Source organism: Pistacia vera, unplaced genomic scaffold, assembly GCF_008641045.1.
Source record: "Pistacia vera cultivar Batoury unplaced genomic scaffold, PisVer_v2 Contig256, whole genome shotgun sequence".
Classification (NCBI taxonomy): domain Eukaryota; kingdom Viridiplantae; phylum Streptophyta; class Magnoliopsida; order Sapindales; family Anacardiaceae; genus Pistacia; species Pistacia vera.
The window spans coordinates 48,972-68,068 of record NW_022196064.1 but is presented as its reverse complement, the minus strand read 5'-3'; the positions used below and the strand labels follow the sequence as shown (position 1 = coordinate 68,068).

The following is a 19,097-nucleotide window of genomic DNA, read 5'->3' as shown; positions in this document are numbered from 1 at the left end:
CCACAGAAGCAGGACTATATGCACTAGTTTTAATTAAATTGTTGATTACAAACTGAAGAGACAAGAGTTTGGCGACACTAAAAAGATATGCCAAGCAAAATCCAAACCACAGATTACCCAGAATCAATGTAATTAGCCTCAGCCAAACCTTGCCACGATACACGGCCCGTTGTCTCCATCCCATCCCCTCACATGATCGATGCAATTACACTTTCCTTTTCTCACACGTGTTATTATATTTATTTTCTTTATACTTTATTGGGTCCCACACACACACCGGCACCATTCACGTGTATGATCAAACGGTCATCTTTTTTGTGCACATGACATCACAAGTACGTGCCCCTATCTATGCCGTGAGTTTGGCTCTAATGAGAATCATGCCTTGTCTAGTTACATTACAACTAAAGAGATTTCCCAGATCTTAACAGTTCAATCTCCAACCTACAAATATAAAAACAATTTCTCTAAATAGGATTATGATTTTAAACTAACTCAATATGAGATCATAATTCACTCATTATAGCATCCATAATTTTTTTTGGGGATCTTACGTTCATCAATAATCATCTTTTACATATTTAAAAGTTAAATACCTTTTTGTCAATCTAGACCTACATGATCACATCATGATGATCAATTTGTGATGAAATCTCACAGTTTCTTGCTCTTTCAATGACAGAAGCAATATACATGAGATGCAGGAATAACATGGTTAATGATTTTTGGTTACTGGAGTCCACTCATTTGAGATAAGAGAGTGCAGGACTGAAGAAGACTGATGAAGATAGGTAAAGGTTTAACAACGCGGTTTTGGAATATTCTAGGGTTTGCTTCTGATACACGCTCTCAGGATCTTCTGTTCTTTACATTATTCTATTATTAATCATCTTCCTCTGCATGTTAGTGGAGGCTGTAGTGATTAAATATTTACAAATAAAGTATTAGTATACGATTGTTTGATTTGACTAATATTGTTGCTTCTTGGATACGTTTGGGAGCTCAAAAAGAGACAAACAAAAATTGTGATAATTATTTAAAAGGTTTTTTGTTTTGTTCCGCCGGTGAGTCCCCATTTTCCATTACCACCCTACTTTTGGAACTCGAGCCAATATTTTGACTACGGTCAGTGAGTCTCCGCTAATTATTATTCCTGTTACAGACACCACGTCCGATCTATAATTATGGCTCTACCCTTTACGCCTTTACTATATCTGCATCATCAGACTGGTTATTAAAACTAGCCATTTTTGTTCTTCATTTTTTGCCTAATTAATAGTTTTCTCTCTTAAATGCGTTGGTCTCCAGATACATGAAATTGACTCTTTGTTTTGTTGTCAGCCGAAATGGTTGAATTTTGACTGGATTTTTATTTAATCCTGACAAACTTATGTTTTATTCTTTTACCAAGCTTGGCTCATTGCCATCTGCGTTAGATTTTACTAAAGATACCGCCGATACGTACGAAATTCTCTGGGTAGACCCTCCATTATTGGTAGGACATCCATAAGGTAAAATTAATCTAGGTGTTGGCTCGTGATTTATTTTCAAGATTTTGTTAACACACCTAACCCCTTACTTTTAATTTAAAAGTCACCTACTTGAATTCATAAACTTATCCTCAAGATAACGAAATCAATTTTAATAAATGAAGTCAAGCCCTTCACAAATCACAATTCGATCTCTCTCTTTCAGACAGAAGATAAGACTTTCTAGAAGGTTGACTAGTTTAATTGTACTCACTGACATACCTTACCCGTGAGCATTGTAAGCTCTGGTAATTATCAATCGATAAATATATTGACCCGAAATCTTGGGATGTGAACTACCTGCACATGAACAAGTCAAAACCAAAAATATTTGTTAAACCATGCACAATATGATAGTATTAAAATACAACTTCTTCGAATAAAGTTTAACAATAAAGAGTTTATTGAAAAAAGAAAGAGGTTATTAGAGGTTTTTATGAACATATTGTTAATTGTTTTGGCTAAAAAAAATGTAAAAAGGCTTTTTAATATTAATTTACTAAAAAGGGTTTTGATATATAATAATAGATCAAAAGAAATTTAAGAGATTAAACAAAGATATTTTTGAAATTTCAACATTTTTAATAAGTTTAAAAAGAGTTTACGAGAAAGGTTCAAAATTTAATTTCTTTAAAAAGCCATAATATAGCTCTTTTATAACCCAAAAAGCAATTTTGAAATGCATCCAAATAACCTTAAAAAAATATAAAAGTGCTTATAAGATTGAAAAAACTATTTCCATCAGTAAAGAAACATAACCATACAGGCTCTAAATATTTTACTTAGAAGAGGTCAATTACAAATAGAGATTTGGAATGTCTGTTTACCCAGTTTCTTTCTAATGGGGCATTTTAGTATATTACTGGTGCTATTTCAGCCCTTTCATTTCATTTTATTTTTTATTAAAAAGAAATTAGATAATTTATTAGTGGGTATTAACTACTTAAGATTGTGAAATAAACCACTAGAGAGAGTTTTTGGTTTAAATCTGTATTATTAAAAAAGTTAGAAAGGTTTAACCCGCACAAGAAACAAGTTAACAGACAAAAAAGTTTGATATCTAAGAATGCGAGAAAATTTGAAAAATGGAAATAGAATACATTGAATATAAAGAGTTACTGGTTTTACTGTTATATATTTATGTAACTAGGTTGTACTACTAGAGCTTTCGGCTGTCCCCTTTGAAGTTTATGGTGACTAGTGAGTATAAAAGGCAGTGCATTCCATTTTGCAAAGCAAAAGCACAACAGCCCATACGCTGGTCAGCCATCATTTGGTGGAAACGTATTAACCATTTAGGCCCAGAGCTCACCACAAATTGCAGGGTTCCCACTTCCCACCAATTTAATCGGTTGGTGGTGCCGACACCTTTCTTTCTCAAATTGGAATATCTTAGCCGAAGTAGTATCTGTTGCAATGTTTCAATATTTTCGCCTTTACACAATTTTAAACATGGTCAATTGTATCATTATGAAATACCAAACTTGCACGCAACCGATCACTCAGTTTCATACGTATATAGTTTCTACCATATGTAACAAATAATGATTCAATTGAATCAATTCTTGAGCGACATACTTGGATTTTTCAAGAAGGTTATCAATCGGAGAACCAATGCGGTGCTAAACAGAGACACCATTATAATAGTTTTGATTAGTTGACTTGTGATTCTGTGTTAAAGCTAAGATAATTCTATGCCCCACTTTCGGTATTGGAAATGTTCCAAATCTTGAAACAGTTGATGCTGTCGACGCCTTTACCATTCACTTCCGCCGTCCAGCAAAATCTTTTATGGGGTAAATCTCCTGGGTCCACCATGTTTCTTTTTTCCCTGTTTTCTCGCTTAAAAACAAATGTGTAACGTTCAAACGAAGAATTAACCAATATTTTTTATTTAATCCGAGAAAGAAAAAACAGTTTTGTATTACAGCACATGTATTAGAGGATAATTATTGCTGCTTTCTGAGTTCAATTTTCTACGATGTGAATTTATCCACGTCAGGAAATTCATTGTGGTTTCAATTCAAGACATAAAATTTCCCAATGCTGAACTGAAACTCTGCAGCCCAAATCCATTTCGACCTAATACAGTCTCATTGGGCTAAAATCGACTGAGTCCAAAAGGGCTTTTATATAGGCCCAAGGAGCCTAAACTCAAAACGGTTTTAAATTTTATCGGCCCACTTCCGTACCATAATGTACAATAGCTTAGAGAAGTTTGTAGTCTACAAGAGTAGAGATGAGCACGGGCAGGGGACCTCTATCTCTGAGGCCCCAAAAGCTAAAGGAGATTCCTCGATCTCGGCCCATTAAGGGAATTCGGGGAATCCCCGAATAAAGTCCATTTCCCGTTTGAGGGTTTTATGTTTTTTTTTGTCCTTATTACCATTTTCTCTAAATTATAACATATCATCAAAAAAGAAGTTAAATTTATAATGATTTATTGATCTATTATAATCAATCAAAACACCAAATGATATATTACACATAGATAACATATATATTATGTATTAACATATTATTATAGATAATAGCATATTATGTATAGTAGATAACATATATATGTTATATACTTTATACTTAAATACCATATATAATGTATAATACATATAAATTATATATGTGTGTGTATATATATAACTTATATTTATAATGATTTATTATATTTAATATAATTTTATTTGTTACCTATTTGTATATGGTTTCATAAAATACTTACACAATTATAATTTGTTATTGTATAATATATAAATGATTTTCAAATATTAAAATCAATATAGGTATATATAATATATATGATTGACTCTTTAATATATATATATATATACACGGGACAGGTCGGGGATTTCGGACCGAGGACAAAACGGGGGCGGGGCAAGATCTATCATGGGCCTGGTGTGTCCCCGAATTTTGGAACTAATTTTGGGTTCGATCTCGACCCAAATCCTGAATGATTTGGGAAAACTCTATCCCGTTCGGACCAGGACAGGGTGGGTCCCCGCGGGCCGGGTTTATGCCCATCCCTATCCAAGAGAGTCACAAGTCTGACAACCGACAGAGGAAAAATGTGACAGCCAATCGACCACTAATTTAGTAAGTTTGACAACCAATTTTATTAGGTTTAATGAAAAGCTTGAAAAACTTAACTTAGATTACGTTAATGACTGACTGCTAATAATTAAATAATAAATGTCAACCAGAAGTAACTGAGATAGAGAGTAGGCTTGTAACTCAGCCATGGTGATAATTGAAAGTCAATACATTTTTGAAGGAGTTGGGTCGGAAGAAACAAGCCGACCGAAATCTGCCGGTTTTGAAACAGCTGCCACGGTTCAAGAATTACAATGAATTCACAGTTACCAAATTATCATAATTTATCACATAATATGAGAATTCGTTCCGTGACTAAATTAAGTCCTACGTCTATCAATCACATTCAATTAATAACCTGAATTAAGACTGTGAAAGGCTATCCGTGATGCCAAAATTTGCTTTCCAAACGAAAATTACAATTTCTGAGGTAGATACAATATCCTAACGTTAACGTTATTTTTACCGTTTTAGTAATCCAGAAATTTCATAACTAAAAGTGTTTTCTCAACATATTAATGGATGAAGCCCATGAAGATAGGTGAAAAGACAAGAAATAAGCTATATAAGTTATTGAAATACTGTAAGTAAAATAAATCTTGGAAATAATAGTGAATCAAGCAATTCACTTGTCCATCTCAAACTCATTCTTCACACAATAGAACGACCAATCTATGGTTAAATCTAGACAGAATCAACACATACAGCTGAACTTACCAACAAGAACCTATATATGACAATGAATCACAAATGATAATAAAAAAAAAAATGGTATCATCCTTTACAAATGGATAGGTTCACTCCTCTGAACCTCCCAATACCTTAACCATAATCTGCATGACTTTTACTCTCATTTCTAAAGCCAAAATGTAATCAGCCGTCTCTCTGAATAGCCCATCTAACCCCGTGGACTCGCTCTTTGGAATTAGCTTCTTCAGGGTCTTGACCCTCCGTTGGATCCCGTTAGCGGACCTTCTAGAACCCTCCAGACGTGCTTTCTTCTTCATCAAAATCCTTCTGGGCTTCCTGGTTCTGACGTGTCCTCCATTTTTCCTTTGTTTCCTTACAATCCACCTTCTCTTGGATCGAGCTTCCAAAACTTTGTTCCACAAAGACTCACTTGACGTCTTGGACACTTCTTCATTTCCTTGAATGATACTCTTCAAATCAAAAGAATTAAGAAGGGCTTGTGAAACTCCCATACTTTGAAAATATTTTTCAGAAAAAGAATAGACTAGCTTCTCTCGACAAACTTTTTGAGCATACACCTCTGAATTGGGTTGCCAAGAGAAAGACTTTGTAGTATAAATGACACAAGTTGGTGCTTTTATATGGTAATTTTGGGAGCTGGGTTGGTAGCCAATAAGGATAATGCAAATTATTTTAAGGCAGCAAAAACGTAGGGACCACACAATACAATTTCAGAGAAGGCCTCCAAGAGGATGGGGCAAATGAATAAGAGAAGGCCAAGTGTACCCAAGGATTTTGGGCATTGGCTTGAGCATGTTCTCCAACTCAATGCACATGCATCCACATGATTCTTCACCACCACCCCAACCTCCCAAACCACCACCTTAACACCTCTTTTCTCATCAAAACACCCTGGATTATTCCTCTCTACTTTCCAAATTCAATGCATTGATAATCTGAATTGAGGGTCCTTAATTTCCTCATTCCAGCTCAATTAAACATGACACTGCCAAATATAAATAAACTTAATTTAGAGCTTTTGATCATGGTGGTTAGCTAATGTTTCCAAACAGGAAACCTTTTTCTAAGCTATATAAAACAAATTATCGTGCTTGCAGATTGTTACTTGTCAATATTAGTTTCAATAAAAGTAGACATATTAGATTCTTATGTTGGGATAAACTAGATTTTCTTCTGACATTTATGAACCCTATTTTCCATCAAATGATGAACGTTTTCATACGAAGTATCTATAATCATGTTTTAACATGTTTGGTTCAAAAGTACATCACGTAGTTCATCTGATTTTAGAGACAACCTTACAGACAAAGACTCATGCATATTCGCCGCCGATACTATATTCTCAGTGTATATGGATTATGGAATCTTCTTCTTTCCTTGTTTTCAGGCAGCAAGCGTAGCAATATTAATTCATGTCACATTAATTAAGAATAAACCTTAAATTTTCAACTGGTAGAACTACTACGACATTCTCTCTTTTCATTTGAGTTGAAAATCATGCTCTAAATAATTACCTTCATCTCTCAAAATCATTATTATATGATAAACCGATCACAGTTACATAGTAACGATATTTTGTCACAGTTACAGTTACTTGCATATGCAGATTCTGCAGACTGATAACTAATCAAGGTGTAATCCCAACCTTGTTAAGATGAGGAACTAACTAAAGAACATGCATGCACGTGCACTTGTTATGCCTACACCCATATACCAGATAATAGAAGAAATTAACAGATTTTTGCTGGCCAAGCAATAATATTGAAGCCTTATAATAAAAAACGCATGGTGTTAAACATGGAATCGTGGGTAAATGTCGATTAGGGTTTATGTTTTTATAATGGATTTTGTGCTCTCGAGCTCGACAGTTGACACCTATTATTTGTGCTGTACTTAATGGACAAGTAGGTGGGAAATGTGAGATGTTCTCTCCTTGTCATCCTCTTGTTGGTGCATATACCCATTTTAGTATCTTTAAACTTGTAGATAAAGCCTATTAGATTGCAAAACAAACAAATTTCATGACGGCTATCGCACATGGATCCCTTCACTAATTATTGATCATTTATTAAAAATATATTCTTTTCAAACGTTTAAATCTATATTTTCATTCCTGTAATCTACTCTACGTAATTTAGGCTTAGCGTTTTGGCTCAATATTGAGGCGCTTTGTGTTAAAGTTTCGAATGAATACTTCACTTAAACATAAAACTAGCCTCAATCCTTATTACTTTTGACGTGGGTCATTATTAGCATATGAAGTGTCCCCCATTGGACCAAGATTAGCACGTGTCATGAAATGATCATATGTGAATGTATAGCTAGGAAACCCTAATAAGTTGTTGTGAGCATCGTGGGCCATTAAAAAGTTAAGAGCACGCATTAGGTGATATCAAGGATTGCACGTTCTCCATGTGCATAGTTATAGATATGGAATAAGCTGGTGGCTTTAATTAAATTCTTTCATTTCTAATTTTAACAAAATAAATTTAGCAAATATTTGTTGCATCGCTATGATGCATATTATTACTTTACAAACAGAAAAGGGGAAATGGATGATGTGGCATGTGCGTGCAAACATGGCTCATCAAAAGTGGGTTCCTAATCTTCATGTGCATAATGACGTGTTCACATGCGAATAATCATTTTCTTACATGTTCTCTGCTGCTCATCAAATTGAGAGAGACCAGGTGGTCCAACCAATTGGGCCGGACTTTCCTTGGACTGCAATATTTAGGAATTAAGCCCAGTGAAAAGCCCCAAGTTATCTTGCTGAGAATGGATTGAAGAAGCTGATGTGGCTAACATTCACACTCCAAAAAGTTGATTCATTATTGACAATACTGACGATGTGGTTAAATTGTTCATGCATTGAAGATTAATACTCCCTACCTTTCAGATTATTTTAAGCTTTTTTTTTTTTTTTTCCAAAATAAAATATGTTTAACCAAAAAGTTATTCAAACCTCTCTCTTTCTCCAGGAATGACCCTGTCTCCCCTCTTCCACTTTTTCTCTTGCCCTTGTCTCCTCTCTCTCTTTCTCTATCTCTAACCCCTTCTCAGAGTAGTACACTTTAACACTTTTAGATAGTAGAAAAACAAAAAATTTCTCACTTACACTTTCAGAGGAAGGAGTCAATAAAAAATGGAGTAGGAGAGAGAAAATTACTTTATTAAAATTGTGCATAAGCCTAAAACGATTATTATTGTGAAACAGATGGAGTATTAATTTATAAGCACAAGGTTGTGAAACTAAGCACAACCCATCATAATATTCAGATAGATCCTTTTTTTTTTTTTTTTTTTTTTTAATCACCGGGATGTAGGTTAACTTGCTCACACTTCAATTAATCCTCCGAAATACTGGAATTGTCAATCGAATAAAAGTTTGAATGATTATCCCTGTTAGTGTCTAAGGGGACTCAGAACTTAAGAACTCATAGAATATTCTTTTGCTCTTTTACCATCAAACCACTCAGTGATAGTTTAGGCCCTTGTTTTTACTCTTAGACATTTTCAAATCTTGGACGGTTAAAACAAAGCTTTTAAAAATGTAAGAAAATTAAATTTTGTATGTATATATACGAATTTTACTAATTTAATACACATTGCTTCAAAAAAAATTATTAAAATTTAAGGGTATATATTAATTTACAGAGCAGTTATTTTAACAAAACTTCAATAAAAGATGAAAAATGGTATCCTTACAAAGACTCATACAAAGAGGGTTACAAAGTGACATCAGCAAGAAAAAAAAACAAAGAAAAAACGGAAAAAAAGAGAGAGAGGGAGATAAATTATGAAAATCAAGAGTGGAGATTGTCTTTGTATGCCCCATTTGTATGTGTCTTTGTAAAACTAGCATTACTCATAAAAGATTATTATATTATCTTTCATTTTTCTAATTGATATTTTAAAATAACTTAAAAACTTTGGTAACATTAATACTGTACTTGAGTTCTTGTTTTTATAGTTATGATTTTTATAAAATAATGGTGATAACTTAATCAGAAAACAAATTGAAATTCATTAATAGGGTATAGTAATATCCTCATTAATAAGCGCGTCATTCTCACTCCAGTATGTCCTCTTTCTGACTCTCACGTCCACATGCGTGCCGATCGTACGGACCACTGCGACAACGTGATTCACCGGCGTATGCTGCACTTAAATTAGGGTATGCTAATGAAGCTAGTTCTTTCCGTAGTCATAAAACCGCCATATCCTGTCCTCGTATTTCTTATCTGTTAAACATCGACCATACGAAGAAGAGGCATATTTCAGGTTTGTGCGTGAATTTAATATAGCCTTTATTTTTCACCATTTCTGGATTCTAACTGCGGATAGTGTTAGATTCACGCACAAACTCGTGATCTGTCTTTTCTTTTTCCATTTCAAGATTTCTGCTTTCTTTCCGTCGGCGCCATTTCATCTTAATTTTTCTGTCTTGAGGAGGCTGAATGGTTGTAGCAGGCGAGGTGAGAGGACGGAGACTTTTCTGTTTCATTCTGATTTGAATCCTCTGTTTTTGTGCTTGATTGTTTAAAAAAAAACATTGGATTGGTAATCAAATTGATTGATGTGCAGTTTCGTTTATCTATGTTTAACCTTCAAGCATCGAAATCCATCATGTAACTATAATTATTTATGTAGTGTCACAACAGTGTGTTGTTCTGGGTTAGATTGTGATTTTACCATAATTTGTTTATTAAGTAGCTGACAGGATTTTGGATTGAACTTATTTTCCAAGGAAAAATATATAACTTTGACAGATCACTCTAAATCTTTAAGAATTGAACTTAAGTATACTAATGTGTTTAAGCAAAAACCTATAATGTTCTCATAATGGGATACGTGATTTTGTCTGAGTTTCATGTTTCAACATTAATGTTGATACCACTAGTGAAATTGAAGGCCAGCAAAACATCTACAAGAAAGTTTGATTCATCTACTAATGAGAAAAATGTAGAAATTTGTGACATTCACATCGAAGTAGAAAGAAAAATACAGGATTCATATAAGTCAGTCTAGGCTGCACTGAGTACTCCAATTTTGAGGTCAAATCACGACTAAAAGGATTTGAAGCAGTTAAAAAAAATTCTAAATAGATCATTAGGAATTACTAACTGCACCTCAGTTGTTGATGAACACAACTAATTTCAGCTTAGTTCCAGGAATTTCTTCAAGTTCTTGATAAAACTAGTATTTTTAAGTTTCTCTTCTGAAGGCCCTGAACACTCCTCTTCCTTTATTGCTGTATTATAATGGTGGCGACAATAAGTTCCATTCCATTCAAATGCCTTAAAAAGTCGTAAGAATAATTGGTTCATAACTTTATCATTACTTGCATTTATCTGTTTCTTATAAATCAGAAGAATTGGGTGAGCCCGCTTTCTGAAATGCCCGTGCACAAGATCTTCAAAATGCCTAGGTGGAATCTGAAGTGTATGAAGCATGGCCTCACAGTTGAGCATGAAAACCGCTTTGTTACTCTTGTCGGATTTCCTTTGCATATTTGACTTCGACTCGTCAGAATAACTGAATAAGGTTTGCCATTCAAAACTTCTTGTTGAATTGTGACAAGCACTTGCAATATGTCAGGTTGCTTTGGTCCCACATCTGTTCTTTACGTGAATTCCATAAGAGGTCGAGTGAGAGCCTTTTACCACTACTGTTGAGATGTGGGTTGAAATCGAAGTTATAAGAATAAAAGAAGATTTCTGGAGGCTGGGCTGGATATCTGCTGGGAATGAGTATGTCAAAGAAGAACAGACCATGACAATAAGGGGTACCTTCCAAACCAGCTATTGCAGCTCTCATGAGATTATTTCTTTCTTCATAAGGTCTGACAAAAATTATTGAACTTGAGAGGGAAGTCTCTAAAACTTTCCATTCTTTCCGGATCTTTCCGGCTAGTGTGCTTTGTGGATCAATGGGATCAATGGGTTTAGTTCTATAGTCAATGAAGTGATGATCAAAGGGAGGACATAGCTTCTTATCGAAGTTCTTTAACTTTTAAACTCTTTCTCAACTGAGTCAATTATCTCTTCAATCTCCCCGAAGTTAGCCATGAGTATCTGATTTGATGAAACTTAATTCACCAGACGGTTAAATTAGGAGGATTTGGGTTTATAGTTTTAGTAAAACTCCAACTCCAATTAGAGGTGGGAGTTATTCGCGATGACTGTTACCTAAGTATGAATAAATTTGAATCATAATCTAATAGAAAAGCAAATGAAAGACAAATTCTGATGAGAAAATAAATTAGAATCATGATCAGACTAGAACACTGAATTAGAAAAGAAATGCAAATTAGAGCGAAAGGAAAAGACTCAGAATACTAATTGGAAACAAATTACTGTGTTGAATTGACCTATTCGACTCATTAAGTTGGAGTAATGGTAAATCTATATGGATACTATCGTCCTTAAATCAATATTAAAGAATCAATAAAATATTTTGAAGTTGAAATACGATTACAGCACGGGACACTATTATTGCTTAATGAATATGATGGTCTTGATTCTTGAATTTGCCATCTGCTAAAAATGAGATCATTGTGAATCTTATAAAACTCCAATCATATTTAGCGGTAAATTATACGTTAAAATATTAATTCTATAAAGTACACCGTGTGTAAATGAGTAGAACAAAAACTGATGGTTTCGCCAGTTGACACTGCCACGATGTCGCTTTATTGCATCAACATAGGGTTCTAGTTATGTAGCTGGACTGGAGGGATCCAATTTCAATCTTCAGATTGAAACTTGGAGGCGAATGTATTGGAAGCCTGAACTGCAGTATGGTGGCACGGTGCCATCATAATCTAGAAAGCTAAGAAGGGAATCCATCATTTGAAGATTTGAAATTGAAGGAAAACTGCAGAACATTCGTACCCTTACTATTCTTACTTCAGAATGCCAGAAGTGATGATGGTAAGGTTTCTGTTCCACTCTCATTTACAATCCAAACATACAGGTCCACTTTAATATAAGAATTCGGTCCAACTTCTCTCACTTTACTGTGGGCTTACTTTGCAAGTGGCAAGCAATCCAATATCGAACCATAAAAGAAAGCTCCGTATATATTTTTAGATGGGCTCCAGACCAACGGGAAAAAGGACGAGTAGAAGGCCTTTACCCATTGTACTGGGAAGTGGGACCTAGCTTTCTCAATTTAGTTTGTAGCTTAAATGCAATTTTTTTTTTTGTAATTTTTAAAAATAAAAGAAATTAGAAAAAAAAGGGTTTAGAATATAGTTATAAAAGATTGTATAAAATTACAAAAAAAAATTAATTTCTATTTTTTATTTTTATTTTTTGCAATTTTTAACTTTGATAAGATTTATTAAAAATATTTAAAAAATTAAAATAATACATATAATTGGATTGTTATCTGAATTTTCATGGAGTCAAACTTTGAGCTCGACACATAATATCGTTGAAAGACAGTTAGTTGTTAGTTAATTGCAGTTGTTAATGCAACATGACTTACTTTTCGTGAATATTTGCTTTTCCCTTGATTGATGGAAGCCGATCTCTGTTACCATTGGGCCGACCAAAAAGAATCGGATAAATTCTGTTGAAATGCTTGAATGCGTTTTCGCAAGCAAAACATTATCTAATACAATGTCTCTTTCTTCCTTGGTAACATCTCTCATTGATGAAGCCATTTATGTTGTCCTGGTAATTGGAGGGGTACAAGACGACAGGGAGTAGTTTTATCCAATTCTTGATTTGGTACACTATGGTCCACTTCCAGTTTACAGGTGTTGTTGTATGATAACTGATATCTTCTTCCTGAAGAAACCTAAACATTAAATAGATAAGAATTAATTAAGTTAATATCTGATCTTGTGAAAATGATGGGTTAGTAGTCCTTGTCCGTTGAATTGGTGTGTTTATATCTCAGGGTTTGGCAGGTTTATGCATCTTGTTTCAACGTCTATATCAACTACGCTGGAGCCACACGTCCCAACTCACACACTGCCATATGGCTGGAAATTAGAAGTTTCTGTGGGTCATTAAAATGAGCACTTTTCTTAATTTTTTATTTCAAATTCAGAAGATTAGTAGAACTGAGAAGACAGGAAGCAACAGCCGGAACCACTTTTTTCATTTATCTTCTTTTTGGTCTGTTAAATAATTTATTATTCAAAGTTAAATATCTCATTTTCCCTTAAATATATTAAAGCTAAGCAGATAATCAATAACATATTTATTCTTATCACTCTGGTGGAAGTTAGAAGCAACTGCAATAGCATTCTTCTTGACTTTACCTAAATCTCTTATTACTAAACATTATATAAAAAAAATCCATTTTAATTTCCTTTTAGGGTCAGCGACCTCCTGCCAAGTGTTATCCTCTGTGGTTTTGATCCAAACTTCTAAATCAGAGCACATAAAAATCAAATCATCCATTGAAACCTACCGTTGAATTACTAAACAAAAGGGTTAGATGATTTAGGTCACCAAATGGTCATACGCTTTCTTTAGCTCTGCCACCTCTGACTTCTGAGTTGACTGTTAAGAGCTCAAACATCCTGCAACTACCAGCAAAGCTGTTAATCGTTTCAGAATCATATCATCTATTAACTCATCCCCTTCAATAATTCAATATAAGCGGCCAAATTTTGTAACTGAATTATGGATTCTTTTAAATTGGTCGAAGGTGAACTGAAAGAGTGCTGGAACAGAAAGAAAAATACACGTCAACGAAAGATCAAACAACATCCTATCAAGTATCATCAGCAGTAACTGTCTATGTTTTAGAAAAATAAAGGTTAGAACCTTGTGGTTGCAGGATTTCTCTAGCATGTTCACTGCAGATAACCCGAATTCTGGATCTGTAACTCTTTTGAAGTTCTAACTAGTCATCATTAGTTGAACAGGATTTCATGTAAATTCCTGACTTTCCGTTGTAAAGCAGTGGTTTGATATGACGCCAACATTTAGCTTTAGTTAAAGACAAACTTCCTTTCCTTTTAATTGTCTTAACGTAAGATCATTTCACTCTGTTCAAGCACATGCTAGAGAAAATACTAATTTTGTTTTGTTTTACTAAAAACTGAACCCGCCGAATATAACAAATCAGAAAGATTTATGTAAAGCATATGAAGGTTGTCCCAATTCATGTCCATTTACAGTCTCCTGCATCCAAGAACATCTTTGCTTGATTTTATAGAGATTTGCCCTAAATAGAGGCCAGACAAGTGGGTGCAAGCAAATTACTTAGGATTAGATGCGCAAGTGAACGCCTACTTTACAGAACAACAAATTTTATCTTGATTTGAGGAAAGAAATCAAATGTAAAACACTGTTTTTAGTTAATTTAGGCAAGAATTACACCTTTAAAAAGCTCTATATTGAGCAATAAAGTTTCTTGACAAATAACTGAAATCAACATAATTGAGAAGTACTCAATGCTAGAGCACTCCATATTCCACACCATGATGAAATTTTAAAGTAAACTGCTAGTCCTTATTTCAAAAGAAAATAGCCACATCCGAAATGCCACCAGCCTCTTCAATCCAAGGAAGATTCAAGGTCAGTTTGCCATCAGTTGACCACACACAAGATACCTCGGCACCATTCAAGAAACATTTCTTTGGGGATTCACTTGAATAGGCTAAGAAATTTCCTTCCCCTTTCACTTCAATCTTAACACTGATATCAGCTCCAGACTCAAAATATTCCAATTCTTTAATTGTCCCTCCACTATTGAACAAGTTAATTAGCCCAATTGGAGCAAATTTGATGCTGGCACCAAGCTTCTTAATTGGTACAAAGCTGAAAAGCTCAAATGTGGATGGTTGGATAGTTATTTGAATTGCATCAGAGTTGGGGGTCATAGAGAGTAGTTTCTCAGCCTGGTTGAGATAGACTATATACTCTTCAGCCTCACCCATATGTGCAGCTTCTGACTTTTGGTCCCATTCGATGTCAGTTACATGCACAGAGCCTGAAACTGGTTTATAGCACTCTGGATAGCCCTTGAACCTCTGTTCTTTGCCGTCCCATCCAGCTCCTTGACAGTTAAAAGCTCCAATCACTCCTCCATACTGTAAAATATGTATCAAAATGAGTGTTATTTTCTTCCATCATAATAAAGAAATAATCAAAGAATTAGTGAAAGAAGTGCAAATACCTTGTTGAAGTTCCAAATCTTGAGAATGGTCTTATGGTCAAACAGTGGGTTCTTGAAAAGACAGTCACGGGTTGGGAGGGCAGAGTATTGGCACTTGGGAATGGTACCATCAGGGTAAACAAGTTGTTTGAGGAGATCGAAATTATGACCACCCACTGAGTCACTCACGTACACAGGACCGCCACAGATGGCCCTTGAACCAGCGTGAAATTTAGCACAACAATGATCAGATTGGAACATATCCCAATCAGGCTGTATGAATTGGCCCATCCACAAGCTGTTGTAGGAACAGTGGATCATATGAACACCTTGCAGCCAATACACTCCATTTGGATCCCCATTTGGATCTTGGAACCAGAAATCATCACCTATACAAATCAATTAATTAATCACCATGGTTCAGGAAAAGAAATTTGTTCCGTGAAAATGATTAGAAATATAGACCAAAACATTTATTTGGTTAAGAATTTTTTACCAACTCTTCCCATAGATATCTGGTGTGTTCCAAGGAAGAAAAAGTCATTGCACTGTTGCATGCTAGAGATGATTCCAGTTCCTTTGAAGTTGTTTACCAGGGAATCTGAAAGTCCATTGTAATAAGCCTTCGCAAGCTGAACCCGGCCTCCGTATTCTTCAGAAACATATTCAAGAGTCTGGATTCATAATTCAATAATAAAATGATTAATTGGAGAGTTCAATATCGAATTGTATACGTAAAAATAAAGTAAATATAGAATATAAAGGGGGTGGTTACGTGAATGACATCAACTTTGATCCCGGTAATGCCCGACTCGGCGAGGGAGGAGTGCATAGAGTTATAAAAATCATGGGCTTGGGAAGGAGGAACAAGCCCAATCCCACCTTCAATGATTTTGACCACAGCAAGATCAGTCATTGTCCCATCAAGTCCGGGAGAAACTTTGCAACGAGTTATCTTTGAATTTAGATGAGTAGTTCGTGGCCTAACACCACCCCAAGCACCACAAAGAGCGTGCCAAACCCAAATATCATCCAAACCTTTGAACTTTGTTCTCAAATCTCTTGTAAAAGCCTTCAATCCGTTATTCTTATCCTTGCAAGAACAACTTCCACAGCCTTCCTTGGCAGGACTGCTGCTCTCTTCTCCACCAAACAGCTTCTCTAGTTCTCCTTGCAACTTTTTAATTTTTGAATCATATTCGGACAGATCATTTACTCCAGATTGGATAGCCTTGTCACGATTCTTGTTAGCATGCTCCAGTTCAATAGCTTTTGCAATCAACATCTTTGGCTTGTTTGGATTAAATGAAGGAGCGTTGGAACTCAACAAGGAACCGCCCTTGTATTTTCTAAACTTCTCGCCTTCATCAAGCCTGTGCAACCTGGCGGTCATTTGTTCACCGCCCAGAACAAGATTTTTTGAGTCCTGCTTCGGGTCTTCATCATCACGATTGATACTTTGCCAGCCATCATCGATGATGAGAAACCTTGGCGAGAGACCACCCTCAGCGAATTCTTTCACTCCGTGCCAGACACCGGCGGGTTCTACCGTTAAGTAGAATGCATCCCAAGTGCACCAACCGAATTTGTCAACAAGAGAAGGCACTTGTTTCTCTTCCAAGAGCCTGAAAGTATTGAGATGGACCCTGAGAGCACTATAAGCCTCTTTCATGATATTGTAAGGATTATCTGACACATGAACATAAGCGATAGCATCAAATTTTGATGCTTTCACTAGAGTAGAACCACTCTCAGCACAAATCATAACATGACCATCCTTTCCAGGATGAAAAGCAGACCTAAAACTGCCATCAATGATGGGTATGATCATGACATAAGACCTTATTTCAGGGACATCTAAGAGTACCCATTGGGTTTCCATCTGCAAATCAGAACCAGAAGTCCCAACCCACTGGGTAGACCACCATGTTTTGAACCTAAAGATACTCAAGAAATTCCTACCACTAAATCTACCCAGGGAGTTCATCAACCTATCGGACGGTTCCTGTGATTTGAATCCCAAGAACCCGCCCTTGTGAGAGTGGGCCTGTACTCGTTGGAGTAAGGAAAGTGGAGCGTTAGAAGTTTTGCAGATTGACGAAAAGGGACTGAAAGTGACATTGCAAGGAACGTCAGAAAGAACCGGGAAACCTTTGACATTAAGGTTGCCATTAGACAAGTTCCAGTATTTCTCCGAACTGTTGGACCCGAGTTTGACAAATAGAGGTTTGGCTGGATCATTTGGAGGAGCCATAACAGAGGAAAACAGAGAAAGAACAGAGGTACAACGGAGAAACAACTAAAGATATGACAAGAAAAAAGACCTCAAGATGAAAAATATCCAAGCCTAATGGGTTTTTAAAAAGCTCTGAGAAACACTGCTTTGGAAAATGAATCTTGAGATACAGAGAGATTAGGAAATATACGGCGTGATAAGCAAATATATTAAAATAAGATGATATTCGGGGTTCTGGAATTGCAATTTATGATACACTTAACAAAAGTAGATCACAGAAAATAACTCTTAGAATATATGTAAGCAGAATAAGAAGGAATAATTCTAGATATACTGATTCGCACTGAAGAGGGGATAATTATAACACTGGCTAGAACAAAAGGGCTGAAACGAAGTTAAGCAGAATAATATCAAAGAGATGTTTGTTTGGTTTGCACGGAGGAAACGGGTAAACCATGCATACATTTATAGAGGAAACTCAGGTGGGGGCGCCAAAAAATAGAATAAAAAATAGAATCAAGTAAGCTATCCAGATAAGAAGTTTGGGCGGCTGCTGTTGGTAATTGTCTCTTGTCTCTGTGTACTTTATGCTTTCTCCTTTCTTTCTTTCTTCTATTTGCCGACAACTTTTACATAAAAAAGTAAGGCAATCGACTAGTCGTTTCCATGGAAGTTATTCTTACATCATACAAACGCTTAAGAGAGTTAAAAGATGAGATTGATTATAGTTACCATTTAAAAAATCCATGCATGGCAATACGCATGTATTTGGCTCTTTGCATATACCAATATTGTATATTTATTTCAGCAGAGATCTCGGTAGAATATTCAATTTCAGCTCGTGTGGGATACACAGAGTGTTTGAAACATGAATCCTGATGATACGGTACAGATTATGAAACTGGAAAGTTCTGATTGAGCTTACACTTTATATGTTATTTTTATTTAATTTGACTTGAAAGCCACGGTATTCATGGATTTTTGTGATAATCCAAATATTTATTTTCATGGTGTTTCTCGTTCTAAAAATTAAGTGGGATTGGTGAGTGGGTCGAAACTAGCTAGCTAACTTTGATATGGATTTATTTATTTTTATTTCTCTTTCTATACCAACAACCATTAGTAATGTGGTGGGAGATGTTTTTAGTTAGGAATTTACTAATCTTCTGGTTTGGTCGGCTAAGACCCAATAACTTTCTTGTGGAATTCAAGTTGTGAATAGCTAACCCTTTCCTATCTTAATCTTAACAAAAAGATTAATATTCGAGAGTTATGAAAATATAAATTGAACCAAATGTAAAAGGCAGGAAAAATAAATTTCTTCTAAATTTGAAATTGTAATAAAAAAGGAAAGAGGTTACTAATGGTCGATTGTTGATGGGTCCTCTTGAAGATTGGTGGACGGT

The 19,097-nt window shown here is 35.2% G+C and overlaps 2 protein-coding genes across 2 annotated transcripts; both read right to left on the bottom strand.

Annotated features, from left to right (window-relative positions):
* Window positions 1-5,256: 5,256 nt before the first annotated feature.
* On the bottom strand, window positions 5,257-5,901 carry LOC116132585 (transcription factor UPBEAT1-like). The gene has a single exon (XM_031418246.1). The coding sequence runs from the start codon at window positions 5,819-5,821 to the stop codon at window positions 5,417-5,419; it is 405 nt and encodes a 134-aa protein (XP_031274106.1). The 5' UTR covers window positions 5,822-5,901; the 3' UTR covers window positions 5,257-5,416.
* Window positions 5,902-14,631: 8,730 nt separating this feature from the next.
* On the bottom strand, window positions 14,632-18,114 carry LOC116132615 (stachyose synthase). The gene is made up of 4 exons (XM_031418279.1): window positions 16,231-18,114; window positions 15,952-16,129; window positions 15,477-15,844; window positions 14,632-15,390 (listed from the first exon to the last, which is right to left on the bottom strand). Exons 1-4 carry the CDS (start codon window positions 17,707-17,709, stop codon window positions 14,815-14,817), a joined length of 2,601 nt encoding a protein of 866 aa, XP_031274139.1. The 5' UTR covers window positions 17,710-18,114; the 3' UTR covers window positions 14,632-14,814.
* Window positions 18,115-19,097: the final 983 nt, after the last annotated feature.